A 15,410-nucleotide genomic window follows, 5' to 3' on the forward strand; every position below is an offset into this window, starting at 1 on the left:
GGTTAATTTTAGCTTTAGTGTAGAGATCAGCCTCCCACCTGACAAATCAGACCCCCTGATCCCTCCCAAACAGCTCCCTTCCCTCCCCCACCATCTTATGTACTGGCAGAAAGTCTGCCAGTACTAAAATAAAAGGTTTTTAAAAAATTTTAAGCATATTTACATATGCTGTGGTGTAGCATCCCCCCTTAGCCCCCAACCTCCCTGATCCCCTCCCCAAAACAGCTCTCTAACCCTCCCCATCTGCCTTATTGGTGGCCATCTTGGGTACTGGCAGCTGTCTGCTATTTCACAGTCAAAAAAGTTTTTTTTTTTTTTTTTTAAATGTACACTACTGGATATGAGTGGTGGCACTGGGCAAGTGGGCACAGTATATGCTGTGAGCCTGACACACACGCTGGCAGGCAGGCAACTGCAATTAGATTACACAGGAAAAAAAAAAGCAGACTGATGTTCTAGCCCTAAAAACAGAATTTATGTTTACCTGATAAATTACTTTCTCCAACGGTGTGTCCGGTCCACGGCATCATCCTTACTTGTGGGATATTCTCTTCCCCAACAGGAAATGGCAAAGAGCCCAGCAAAGCTGGTCACATGATCCCTCCTAGGCTCCGCCTTCCCCAGTCATTCGACCGACGTAAAGGAGGAATATTTGCATAGGAGAAATCATATGATACCGTGGTGACTGTAGTTAGAGAAAATAAATCATCAGACCTGATTAAAAAAACCAGGGCGGGCCGTGGACCGGACACACCGTTGGAGAAAGTAATTTATCAGGTAAACATAAATTCTGTTTTCTCCAACATAGGTGTGTCCGGTCCACGGCGTCATCCTTACTTGTGGGAACCAATACCAAAGCTTTAGGACACGGATGATGGGAGGGAGCAAATCAGGTCACCTAGATGGAAGGCACCACGGCTTGCAAAACCTTTCTCCCAAAAATAGCCTCTGAAGAAGCAAAAGTATCAAATTTGTAAAATTTGGTAAAAGTGTGCAGTGAAGACCAAGTCGCTGCCTTACATATCTGATCAACAGAAGCCTCGTTCTTGAAGGCCCATGTGGAAGCCACGGCCCTAGTGGAATGAGCTGTGATTCTATCAGGAGGCTGCCGTCCGGCAGTCTCATAAGCCAATCTGATGATGCTTTTAAGCCAAAAAGAGAGAGAGGTAGAAGTTGCTTTTTGACCTCTCCTTTTACCAGAATAAACAACAAACAAGGAAGATGTTTGTCTGAAATCCTTTGTAGCCTCTAAATAGAATTTTAGAGCACGAACTACATCCAAATTGTGCAACAAACGTTCCTTCTTTGAAACTGGATTCGGACACAAAGAAGGCACGACTATCTCCTGGTTAATATTTTTGTTAGAAACAACTTTCGGAAGAAAACCAGGTTTAGTACGCAAAACCACCTTATCTGCATGGAACACCAGATAAGGAGGAGAACACTGCAGAGCAGATAACTCTGAAACTCTTCTAGCAGAAGAAATTGCAACCAAAAACAAAACTTTCCAAGATAATAACTTGATATCAACGGAATGTAGGGGTTCAAACGGAACCCCCTGAAGAACTGAAAGAACTAAATTGAGACTCCAAGGAGGAGTCAAAGGTTTGTAAACAGGCTTGATTCTAACCAGAGCCTGAACAAAAGCTTGAACATCTGGCACAGCCGCCAGCTTTTTGTGAAGTAAAACAGATAAAGCAGAAATCTGTCCCTTCAAAGAACTTGCAGATAATCCTTTCTCCAAACCTTCTTGAAGAAAGGATAGAATCTTAGGAATTTTTATCTTGTTCCATGGGAATCCTTTAGATTCACACCAACAGATATATTTTTTCCATATTTTATGGTAGATTTTTCTAGTTACAGGCTTTCTGGCCTGAACAAGAGTATCAATGACAGAATCTGAGAACCCTCGCTTTGATAAAATCAAGCGTTCAATCTCCAAGCAGTCAGTTGGAGTGAGGCCAGATTCGGATGTTCGAACGGACCTTGAACAAGAAGGTCCTGTCTCAAAGGTAGCTTCCATGGTGGAGCCGATGACATATTCACCAGATCTGCATACCAAGTCCTGCGTGGCCACGCAGGAGCTATCAAGATCACCGATACCCTCTCCTGTTTGATCCTGGCTACCAGCCTGGGAATGAGAGGAAACGGTGGGAACACATAAGCTAGGTTGAAGCTCCAAGGTGCTACTAGTGCATCCACTAGAGTCGCCTTGGGATCCCTGGATCTGGACCCGTAGCAAGGAACCTTGAAGTTCTGACGAGACGCCATCAGATCCATGTCTGGAATGCCCCACAATTGAATTATTTGGGCAAAGATTTCCGGATGGAGTTCCCACTCAGGAAATCCGCTTCCCAATTTTCCACTCCTGGGATGTGGATTGCAGACAAGTGGCAGGAGTGAGTCTCCGCCCATTGAATTATTTTGGTCACTTCTTCCATCGCCAGGGAACTCCTTGTTCCCCCCTGATGGTTGATATACGCAACAGTCGTCATGTTGTCTGATTGAAAACGTATGAATTTGGCCTTTGCTAGCTGAGGCCAAGCCTTGAGAGCATTGAATATCGCTCTCAGTTCCAGAATATTTATCGGGAGAAGAGATTCTTCCCGAGACCAAAGACCCCGAGCTTTCAGGGGTTCCCAGACCGCGCCCCAGCCCACCAGACTGGCGTCGGTCGTGACAATGACCCACTCTGGTCTGCGGAAGCTCATCCCTTGTGACAGGTTGTCCAGGGTCAGCCACCAACGGAGTGAATCTCTGGTCCTCTGATCTACTTGTATCGTCGGAGACAAGTCTGTATAATCCCCATTCCACTGACTGAGCATGCACAGTTGTAATGGTCTTAGATGAATTCGCGCAAAAGGAACTATGTCCATTGCCGCGACCATCAAACCTATTACTTCCATGCACTGCGCTATGGAAGGAAGAAGAACAGAATGAAGTACTTGACAAGAGCTTAGAAGTTTTGATTTTCTGGCCTCTGTCAGAAAAATCCTCATTTCTAAGGAGTCTATTATTGTTCCCAAGAAGGGAACTCTTGTTGACGGAGATAGAGAACTTTTTTCTACGTTCACTTTCCACCCGTGAGATCTGAGAAAGGCCAGGACTATGTCCGTATGAGCCTTTGCTTGTGGTAGAGACGACGCTTGAATCAGTATGTCGTCCAAGTAAGGTACTACTGCAATGCCCCTTGGTCTTAGCACCGCTAGAAGGGACCCTAGTACCTTTGTGAAAATTCTTGGAGCAGTGGCTAATCCGAATGGAAGTGCCACAAACTGGTAATGCTTGTCCAGAAAGGCGAACCTTAGGAACCGATGATGTTCCTTGTGGATAGGAACATGTAGATACGCATCCTTTAAATCCACCGTGGTCATGAATTGACCTTCCTGGATGGTAGGAAGAATTGTCCGAATGGTTTCCATTTTGAACGATGGAATCTTGAGAAATTTGTTTAGGATCTTGAGATCTAAGATTGGTCTGAATGTTCCCTCTTTTTTGGGAACTATGAACAGATTGGAGTAGAATCCCATCCCTTGTTCTCCTAATGGAACCGGATGAATCACTCCCATTTTTAACAGGTCTTCTACACAATGTAAGAATGCCTGTCTTTTTATGTGGTCTGAAGACAATTGAGACCTGTGGAACCTCCCCCTTGGGGGTAGCTCCTTGAATTCCAGAAGATAACCTTGGGAGACTATTTCTAGCGCCCAAGGATCCAGAACATCTCTTGCCCAAGCCTGAGCGAAGAGAGAAAGTCTGCCCCCCACCAGATCCGGTCCCGGATCGGGGGCCAACATCTCATGCTGTCTTGGTAGCAGTGGCAGGTTTCTTGGCCTGCTTACCTTTGTTCCAGTCTTGCATTGGCCTCCAGGCTGGCTTGGTTTGAGAAGTACTACCCTCTTGCTTAGAGGATGTAGAACTTGAGGCTGGTCCGTTTCTGCGAAAGGGACGAAAATTTGGTTTATTTTTAGCCTTAAAAGACCTATCCTGAGGAAGGGCGTGGCCCTTACCCCCAGTGATATCTGAAATAATCTCTTTCAAGTCAGGGCCAAACAGCGTTTTCCCCTTGAAAGGTATGTTAAGCAATTTGTTCTTGGAAGACGCATCCGCTGACCAAGATTTTAGCCAAAGCGCTCTGCGCGCCACAATAGCAAACCCTGAATTTTTCGCCGCTAATCTAGCTAATTGCAAAGTGGCGTCTAAAGTAAAAGAGTTAGCCAATTTAAGAGCGTGAACTCTGTCCATAATCTCCTCATAAGAAGAATCTTTATCGAGCGACTTTTCTAGTTCATCGAACCAGAAACACGCTGCTGTAGTGACAGGAACAATGCATGAAATTGGTTGTAGAAGGTAACCTTGCTGAACAAACATCTTTTTAAGCAAACCCTCTAATTTTTTATCCATAGGATCTTTGAAAGCACAACTATCTTCTATAGGGATAGTAGTGCGTTTGTTTAGAGTAGAAACCGCCCCCTCGACCTTGGGGACTGTCTGCCATAAGTCCTTTCTGGGGTCGACCATAGGAAACAATTTCTTAAATATAGGGGGAGGGACAAAAGGTATGCCGGGCCTTTCCCATTCTTTGTTTACAATGTCCGCCACCCGCTTGGGTATAGGAAAAGCTTCGGGGGGCCCCGGGACCTCTAGGAACTTGTCCATCTTACATAATTTCTCTGGAATGACCAAATTGTCACAATCATCCAGAGTAGACAACACCTCCTTAAGCAGAGCGCGGAGATGTTCCAATTTAAATTTGAATGTAATCACATCAGGTTCAGCTTGTTGAGAAATTTTCCCTGAATCTGAAATTTCTCCCTCAGACAAAACCTCCCTGGCCCCCTCAGACTGGTGTAGGGGCATGTCAGAACCATTATCATCAGCGTCCTCATGCTCTTCAGTATTTTCTAAAACAGATCAGTCGCGCTTTCGCTGATAAGTGGGCATTTTGGCTAAAATGTTTTTGATAGAATTATCCATTACAGCCGTTAATTGTTGCATAGTAAGGAGTATTGGCGCACTAGATGTACTAGGGGCCTCCTGTGTGGGCAAGACTGGCGTAGACGAAGGAGGGGATGATGCAGTACCATGCTTACTCCCCTCACTTGAGGAATCATCTTGGGCATCATTTTCTCTAAATTGTTTGTCACATACATCACATCTATTTAAATGAGAAGGAACCTTGGCTTCCTCACATACAGAACATAGTCTATCTGATAGTTCAGACATGTTAAACAGGCATAAACTTGATAACAAAGTACAAAAAACGTTTTAAAATAAAACCGTTACTGTCACTTTAAATTTTAAACTGAACACACTTTATTACTGAATATGTGAAAAAGTATGAAGGAATTGTTCAAAATTCACCAAAATTTCACCACAGTGTCTTAAAGCCTTAAAAGTATTGCACACCAAATTTGAAAGCTTTAACTCTTAAAATAACGGAACCGGAGCCGTTTTTATATTTAACCCCTATACAGTCCCTGGTATCTGCTTTGCTGAGACCCAACCAAGCCCAGAGGGGAATACGATACCAAATGACGCCTTCAGAAAGCTTTTTCTATGTATCTGAGCTCCTCACACATGCATCTGCATGCCTTGCTTCCCAAAAACAACTGCGCATTAGTGGCGCGAAAATGAGGCTCTGCCTATGATTAGAGAAGGCCCCCAGTGAAAAAGGTGTCCAATACAGTGCCTGCCGTTTCTTTAACATAATTCCCAAGAATAAAATAACTCCTCAAAGCTATAAACTATTAAAAATGCTTATAAATCAATCGTTTTAGCCCAGAAAAATGTCTACCAGTCTTTAAAGCCCTTGTGAAGCCCTTTATTCTTATTTAATAAAAATGGCTTACCGGATCCCATAGGGAAAATGACAGCTTCCAGCATTACCAAGTCTTGTTAGAAATGTGTCATACCTCAAGCAGAAAAAGTCTGCTCACTGTTTCCCCCAACTGAAGTTAATTCCTCTCAACAGTCCTGTGTGGAAACAGCCATCGATTTTAGTAACGGTTGCTAAAATCATTTTCCTCTTACAAACAGAAATCTTCATCTCTTTCTGTTTCAGAGTAAATAATACATACCAGCACTATTTTAAAATAACAAACTCTTGATTGAAGAATAAAAACTACATTTAAACACCAAAAAACTCTAAGCCATCTCCGTGGAGATGTTGCCTGTGCAACGGCAAAGAGAATGACTGGGGAAGGCGGAGCCTAGGAGGGATCATGTGACCAGCTTTGCTGGGCTCTTTGCCATTTCCTGTTGGGGAAGAGAATATCCCACAACTAAGGATGACGCCGTGGACCGGACACACCTATGTTGGAGAAAAGGGCTTTTTGGGGTGCTGTCCTTACAGCAGAGATCAGATGAGTCCTTCAGGACTGTAGTGGACACTGAATACACTAGCCTAGCTATCTATTTCCCTATTAAATCAGCAGCAGCTACACTGTCCCTCCTCTCACTAAGAATGCAGCTTCCAAATGAATCTAAAATGGATGCTGTCCAGGAGGTGGGAGGGTCTGGGAGGGAGGGTCTGCTGCTGATTGGCTGTAATGTGTATTCTGACTGTGAGGTACAGGGTCAAAGTTTACTCAATGATGACGAATAGGGGGTGGATAGAACATTGCATATGTTCGCCCGCCGAGGCGAACATGCTATGTTCGCTGGGAACTATTCGCCGGCAAACAATTTGCGACATCACTAATCTTCACTTGGGGAAGTCCCAGCTAATGAGTGTGAATAAATCCAAAATTCATATTGAATGTCTTGTGAAAATAAAAACTAGTGCTACACCGCCTTAACATATACACCCACTGATTTAAAATATACTTAGAAGAGGGGATGAGCCCATGAGGAGTATAAGGCACATACAGTGTTTTTATATTATTCTCAAACACAAAGTATGTTCATATTGTCAGCAGCAAGATTAGCTTCACATGTCCATTTCACAAAAGAAGGCTGTAGAGCCAATCATCTCTGGTAAGAACTTCACTGAACTTTATTTATTAGACATACTGGCTCATATTAATGCAATAAATTAGAATTTATTAATACATTTAGTATTCCAGTAAGGTACCTGCAGAGTTTTGTTGCATCACAGCTTATTTACTATTGTTAATAGATTAAGATAAATGTATTTTATGATTTATGTTTGTTGCTTGATTTAATGTAGGGTATGCACTCTTATCAAGTGAAATGAGAAACTTCTTAGGCCCAACATCTTCACATTTATAATACAGAATTTGCATTAAATGCATACTTAAACACAGTCTGAAAATCTTTCAACGTTTAAAAGTTGTGTTTAAATGATAAACTATGAATTATAAGGGATGCCATGTTAATATGACTAGAAATTAGTTAGCATTCTGTTTCCTCATATATACACATTATTCCATACCTGCAGGCAAGCAATGCTCTTTGGGCGATTTATAGTGTTCTACATTTGTCCATAAGACAGAAAACACTATTATTCTGTTGCAACACACTGATTGCTACAATTATGCATAAATATATATTACCTCCTCTTTAGCAATCGCAAGCTGCATTTCAGCATTTTGTTTCTTGATGTTGTAGTACTGTACTTCCACCTCATGTGTTAACTGGAGCCATTTTTGTAAGGTTTCTGGAACAAACCAGTTACTCCTCAATTCAAACTCCTTTTCAGCTTTTTTCAAAGCCATGCGAACCTGTTCCAAAAATTATATATAAATATAATTTTACTTATATACATTTTAACAAATTTAACTTTTAAAATCAAGTACTCAAAATAGACACAATTTGGACATTCTAAAGGAATAACATATACCATGTGTAGTTCTTTTATTAAAGCATTTTATGATCTGTATAGGTTTTTTTTCTAATATATATAGGTTTTTTCACGGTCTTGAAAAAGGCCTTATATAGGCCGAAACGCGTCCACAACTGGTAAGAACTATTTCAATATTATTCAATAGACCTGTACCATCTACACTATTATTTTTATCTTTTTACAGGGACTTGCAGAACTATATATGAAATACAAGAAGTATATAGCACCCCACCTTTGGTTTTCTCATTGAGGATTACTACATCACATTTACTCATTTATTTTTATCTTCACATTTTTTTCATCACTTTTTGTTGATATATTTCTCATTTTTACACTTCTTGGATTTTTCCACTTGCTTCACTTCACCAAGGAACCATTTTTTTATCACATTTTTTGATCAGTGGGGCCGGGTACTCTCCTCATACAGAAGGAAAAGAAACTATCCGGTAAGCATAATTTAGGTTTTCCTTCTTAATATAGGAGGAGAGTCCACGGCTTCATTAATTAATTGTGGGAAACAAATACCCAAGCTCTAGAGGACACTGAATGAAAATGGGAGGGCAAAAAAAAAAGAGAGGCAGACCCTTATTCTGAGGGCACCACAGCCTGCAAAACCTCTCTCCCAAAAACTGCTTCAGCCGAAGCAAAAATGTCAAATTTGTAAAACTTTGAAAAGGTATGTAAAGAGGACCAGGTAGCTGCCCTACAAATCTGCTCCATAGAGGCCTCATTCTTAAAGGCCCAGGATGAAGCCAAAGCCCTAGTTAAATGACCCGTAATCCTCTAAGGAGGCTTATGTCCCACTGTCTCATATGCCAAGCGAATAATACTCCTCAACCAAAAAGATAAGGAAGTGGAAGAGGCCTTCTGCCCTCTACGCTTCCCAAAATAGACAACAAACAAGGAAGAAGTCTGTCTAAAATCCTTCGTAGCTTGAAGATAGAATTTCAAAGCTCTAACCACATCCAAATTAGGAAGTAACCGTTCCTTTGGCAAAGGAGGATTACGACAAGGAAGAAACCACAATCTCCTGATTGATGTTACAATCAGAAACAACCTTAGGAAGAAACCCAACCCAGTACAAAGAACAGCCTTATTCAGCATGAAAAACTAGGTAAGGAGGCTCACATTGCAAGGCCGCCATCTCAGAAACTCTGCATGCCGAAGCAATAGCCAATAGAAAAAGAACCTTCCAAAATAGTAATTTAATGTCAATCGAATGCATAGGCTCAAATGGAGCCCTCTGCAAAACTTTAAGAACTAGATTTAAACTCTGAAGAGGTAGCGGAAGGTATAAACACAGGCCTGATTCTAGACAGAGCCTGAACAAAAGACACATCAGGAAGCTCAGCAAGCCACTTGTGCAATAACACAGATAGAGCCAAAATCTGTCCCTTTAGGGAACTCACAGAAAGGCCCTTCTCCATACCATCCTGGAGAAAGGAAAGAATCCTGGAAACCCTGACCTTATGCCAGGTCCTCCGCACCTTATGATAGATGCGACAAGTGACCTGCTTTCCAGCTTGAATGAGAGTATCAATCACACTCTCAGAAAAACCTCTCTTGGCTAGGACTAGGCATTCAATCTTCACGCAGTCAGTCTCAGAGAATCTAGATTTTGATGAACAAAAGGACCCTTTTCCAGCAGATCCCTGCGACAAGGTAACCTCCATGAAGGAGATGAGGACATCCCCACTAGGCCTGCGAACCACATCTTTTGCAGCCATGATGGAGCAATTAGTATTGCCAAAGCTTGCTCCTGCTTGATGTAGCCACTACCCGAGGGAGAAGTGGTAACAGTGGAAAAATGTAAACTAGACTGAACCTCCAAGGCACTGCTAATGCATCTATCAGCTCTGCCTGAGGATCCCTGGACCACGACCCGTATCTGGGTAGCTTGGAATGTCGGGACACCATGAGATCTATCTCCGGCGTCCCCCATTTGTTGCAAATCTCCGCAAACACCTCGAGATGGAGAGACCATTCCCCGGATGAAAAGATTGTCTGCTGAAAAATATCTGCTTCCCAGTTGTCCACACCCGGAATGTGAATCGCTGACAGCGAGCAGTTGTGGGCCTCCACCCATTCCAGATTCCGAGATACTTCCCTCATTGCTAGGGAGCTCCTCGTACCCCCTGATGGTTGATGTAAGCTACTGAGGTTATGTTGTCTGATTGGAATCTGATAAACTGGGACAAACCCAGAAGAGACCAAGCCTTCAGAGCATTGAAGATCGCTCAAAGTTCTAAAATGTTGATCGGGAGGAGAGATTCCTCAAGTCCACAGACCCTGTGCCTTCCTGGCACCCCAAACAGTTCCCCATCCTTAGAGACTTAGTCACAATCTCCCAGGATGGTCTCAAGAAGAATGTCCCTTGGGACAGGTGATCTGGCCACAAGAGAGCGATTCTCTCGACCGGTTGTCCAGAGATATCTGTTGTGACAGAACCGAGTGGTCGCCCTTCCACTGGCTCAGAATGCACAACTGATGAGGCCTGAGATGGAACCTGGCAAATGGAATAATGTCTATGCTGGACCAATTACCTCCATACACCGGGCCACAGAGGGCCTTAAGGAGGCCTGTAGGGCAAGTCAATTGGAAGTTAGCTTGTAACCTCTCTGGTCTGTAAGAAATATCCTCATGGATATGGAGTCTATTATCGTATCCAGAATTCCACCCTGGTACTGGGAACAAGAGAACTCTTTTCCAAGTTTATCTTCCATCCATGAGATCGAAGAAGAAATAGAAGAGCTTTTGAATGGTCCTCTGCCAAACGACAGGATGGAGCCTGAACTAGGATGTCGTCTAAATATGGCACTACTGCTATCCCTCTGGATCTCCCCACTGTTAGAAGAGCCCCCAGAACCTTTGTAAAGACTCTTGGGGCAGTAGCTAGACCAAATGGAAGTGCAACAAATTGGAAGTGCTAGTCCAGGAATGTGAATCTCAGGAACTTGAAGTGTTCCTTGTGAATTGGAACGTGAAGGTAAGCATCCTTCAAGTCTATCGTAGTCATGAACTGTCCTTCCTGAACTAAGGGCAGAATGGACCTTATCGTTTCCATTTTAAACGATGAGACCGACAGGAATTTGTTTAAGCATTTTAGGTCCAGAATCGGGCAAAAAGTTCCCTCCTTCTTTGGGACCACAAAAAGGTTTGAGTAGTATCCCAGACCTTTTTTTGCTAGAGGTACCAATAAAATGACTTCCAGGGAGGAGAGATCCCTCACGCACCCTAGAAAGGCCTCAATGGGAGCTTCCACGGTGGCTGGGAGCTTCCACGGTGGCTGAGATGACATGTCCACCAGATCGGCATATCAAATCCTGCGAGGCCATGCAGGTGCGATGAGGATTAACGATACCCTCTCCTGTTTGACTCGAGCAATCACCCGGGGAAGGAGAGCAAATGGAGGGAATACATAAGCTAGGCTGAAAGACCAAGGCACTGCCAAGGCATCTATCAGCTCAGCCTGAGGATCCCTGGACCAGGACCCGTATCTCGGAAGCTTGGCATTCTGACGAGATGCCATGAGATCCAACTCCGGCCTGCCCCATCTGAGAATCAGGTTGGAAAATACCTCTGGATGGAGTTCCCATTCTCCCGGATGAAATGTCTGTCTGCTCAGAATATCTGCTTCCCAGTTTTCCACCCCTGGGATATGGATTGCTGACAGATGGCAAGAGTGAGACTCCGCCCACTGTATTATCTTGGCTACTTCTGTCATCGCTAAGGAACTCCTTGTTCCTCCCTGATGATTGATGTAAGCTACAGTCGTTATGTTGTCCGACTGAAATCTGATGAACTCTAGGATATTGATGGGATCCATACACCCTGAGCCCTTAGGATGGGGAGCAGTCTGGAACTCCCTAACAGGCTGGCATCCGTTGTCACTATCACCCATGAGGGTCTGCGGAAGCAAGTCCCCTGGGATAGATGATCCAGCTACAACCACCATAGAAGACAGTCCTTTGTCTCCTGATCTAGATTTATTTGAGGAGACAAATCTGTATAATCTCCATTCCACTGCCTGAGAATGCTTAATTGCAGAGGCCTGAGATGAAAACGAGCAAACGGAACAATGTCCATTGCCGCCACCATCAATCCGATTACCTCCATGCACTGAGCCAATGACGGACGAGGATTGGACTGAATGAGTCGACATGTATTCAGAATTTTTTACTTTCTGACCTCCGTCAGAAAAATCTTCATTGAAATAGAGTCGATTAGAGTTCCCAGAAAGGGTACTCTTGTCTGAACTAATGAACTCTTTTCCAGGTTTACCTTCCATCCGTGGGTCCTCAGGAAGGAAAGCACAATGTAGGTATGGGACCTTGCCAGTTGAAATGATGACGCCTGGATCAGTATATCGCCCAGATAAGGCGCCACCGCGATGCCTCACGGCCTTAGAACCGCCAATAAAGACCCCAGAACTTTTGTGAAAATTCTGGGCGCCGTGGCCAGACCGAAAGGAAGAGCCACAAACTGATGTTTGTCCAGAAAGGCAAACCTCAGGAATTTGTGATGATCTCTGTGGATAGGAACATGAAGGTACGCATCCTTTAGATCCACCGTTGACATAAATTGACCTTCCTGGATCAATGGAAGAATGGTACGAATAGTTTCCATCTTGAAAGATGGAACTCTGAGAAACTTGTTTAGACTCTTGAGATCTAAGATAGGTCTGAAGGTTCCCTCCTTTTTGGGAACTACAAACAGATATGAATAAAACCCCTGTCCCTGTTCCTGAATTGGAACGGGACAGATGACTCCCATGGAGGAGAGGTTACACAGTGTAAGAATGCCTCTCTTTTTATCTGGTCCACTGACAATTGAGAAAGAAGAAAACTTCCTCTGGGGGAAGAATGTCTGAATTCCAGCTTGTATCCCTGAGACACTCTCTCTAATGCCCAGGGATCCTGAACATCCGATGAAGAAAGACCGTCTGCCCCCTACTAGATCCAGTCCCGGATCGGGGGCCTACCCTTCATGCTGACTTGAGAGCAGCAGCAGGCTTCTTGGATTGTTTACCCTTGTTCCAAGACTGATTGGGTCTCCAGGTAGACTTGGTTTGTGAAGTTACCTGCCTGTTTAGAGGAAGAGGAAGGGGGATTCCCTTGAAGTTTCGAAAAGAACGAAAATTACTCTGTCAACCTCTCTGTTGAGATTTCTTATCCTGAGGGAGATGACCCTCCCGTGATGTCAGAAATAATTTCCTTCAAGTCAGGTCCGAACAGGGTCTTCCCCTTGTAAGGAATAGCCAAAAGCTTAGACTTATATGACATCTGCAGACCAAGATTTCAACCATAAGGCTCTGCGTGCTAAGATGGAAAACCCTGAACTCTTAGCCACCAATTTGGTAATCTGCAAAGAAGCATCTGTAAAAAATTAATTAGTTAATTTAAGAGCTTTAATCCTATCTTGTATTTCTTCCAAAGAAGTCTCAACATTAAGAGATTCTTCCAACGCATCAAACCAATAAGCAGCCGCACTCGTAACTGTAACAATGCAGGCCGCCGGTTGTAATAGCAACCCCTGATGAACATAGATCTTTTTAAGGAGACCCTCCAATTTCTTATCCATAGGGTCTTTGAAAGCACAACTATCCTCGATAGGGATAGCAGTTCGTTTAGCCAAGGTGGAAATAGCTCCCTCCACCTTAGGGACCGTCTGCCAAGAGTCCCTAATAGCGTTAGCTATAGGGTACATTTTCTTGAAAACAGGAGAAGGGGCGAATGGAATACCCGGTCTCTCCTATTCCTTAGCAATAATTTCTGAAGTCCTCTTAGGAACTGGAACATCAGAATAAGAAGGGACCTCTAAATATCTGTCCAACTTACTCAATTTCTCTGGAGGAAACACAATTGAATCACAGTCGTCCAGAGTCACCAAAACCTCCCTCAATAACAGGCGGAGGTGTTCAAGCTTAAATCTGAAAGAAACCACATCTGAATCCGTCAGAGGTAAGACACTTCCTGAGTCAGAAAGTTCACTCTCGGATAGGACCTCCATACCCTCCAATTCAGAGCCCTGGGAGAGTACAGCTGAGATCGCCATCAAAGCATCAGAAGCTGTATTGCCCATGTGGTCATCCTTCCTACTGCGTTTGCCTTGAAGTACGGGAAAGGCAGATAATGCTTCTGAAAGTGTAGATGATATAACTGCAGCTATGTCCTGCAGTGTGATCGCAGCAGAAGCTGCCGAGGAACTTGGTGCCGCTTGAGCGGGCGTTAAGTGCTGTGACGCTTGGGGAGTAAGTTGCGGCATACTCTGAATCTCCTCAGCAGAACCCTGAGAACCATCCACTTTTGACAAATTTTTATTAAAGAAAATTTGCTCTCTAAACTGTAATGTCCTCTCAGTGCATGAGGGACAAAAAGTAACAGGAGGTTCCACATTGGCATTCAAACACATGGAACATGTAATGTTTTGAAGATCTTCCATGACAATAAATAAGCAAAAGCGATTTTGGTTGTGGTACTGTTAAATATGTAATCTGTTGTATTTAAAACCTAAAAAATAACAGCCTAATATGACTGTTGTCAAAATCTTCTGAAAACAGAGTATAACTGTGCCTTTAAGTATAAAATTACCCAAATTTTACTGCCCCAAAACTCTGACCAATAGTTCTGAAACAGAGAGTAACTGTTTGCAAAATACAAAATCAACACAACTCCGTTAATCCAATTCACTTGGAATGACTAAACAAACAGTGCACCTCCTCGCCACAGCTCTGCTAAGGCGCCTACCTGTCCCCACGTTACACCGACTACGTCTACTAGTTCTGCAGAGTGCCTAAGACCGCCTGTGATAACACAAAACCATGCGGTCTAAGGAAACACTGGAGTCTTCAAGCGCACTGCTTATCGGGTGCCGGGATCTCCTAGAAAAAACAACTGCGCGGCTTCTCAAGCGTGCAAACGTTAATCCCCGCCCTTCATGGGCGGCAAACAAAACCTCGTCGGAACCCGGCTAAAGTAACTGTGACAAAAACCAATGCCGGTCAAAATAAACCCCTAGCAAGTGTGTTAACCAAACACACTGACAAAAACTAGAGCAGCTTACACCTGAGTACAATACAAAGAACTCCGAAATTCAGAATCCCCAGCGTCTAGCCCACAGTCCCATCAAACAGGGCTATTAGTCAGGAAAAGCCCATAGCAAGATTACAGTCTGACATGACCGTGAAAGTCACAGAGTAATGAACGGAACTCTTACACACATGGAACATGTAATATTTAGAGCAAAAAAGTTTATGACCCCTCACGTCAGATAGGAAAAAAGACAGTCTGTTCTGAGTTAATTTATGTCCCAGAAATTAAAGGACTGCACATACCTCTATGCTGAGCGACAGCATGACTTGTCCCACACGATTAAGAGGTCCTTCTCCTCCTGTAGTTCTGTGGGAACAAACAGGGTCTTAGATAATATCTGCTAAGACCATCATCTGCAGGGCAGCACATAGTATGGGAGGCACAGAGAGAATGAAAATCCCACCAGTTCCCATTGCTTAAAAGCCACCTGTAGCTCTACTCTAGAGGCTGACAAGGAATACGGGTACACCCTGAATAAAATAGCACTCACTGGTACCATTTTAAAAATAATA

The 15,410-nt window shown here is 43.6% G+C and overlaps 1 protein-coding gene across 1 annotated transcript in view; it reads right to left on the reverse strand.

The window, feature by feature from the left end:
* STIM2 (stromal interaction molecule 2) overlaps positions 1-15,410 on the reverse strand; it is a gene marked incomplete in the record, with an annotated part of 440,010 nt that overhangs the window by 118,110 nt on the left and 306,490 nt on the right. The window contains 1 exon segment of the mRNA XM_053704074.1: positions 7,518-7,685. Within this exon segment, the coding sequence (XP_053560049.1) occupies positions 7,518-7,685 (168 nt within the window).

This window comes from Bombina bombina, chromosome 2 (genome assembly GCF_027579735.1).
Source record: "Bombina bombina isolate aBomBom1 chromosome 2, aBomBom1.pri, whole genome shotgun sequence".
In the NCBI taxonomy this organism is placed as follows: Eukaryota; Metazoa; Chordata; class Amphibia; order Anura; family Bombinatoridae; genus Bombina; species Bombina bombina.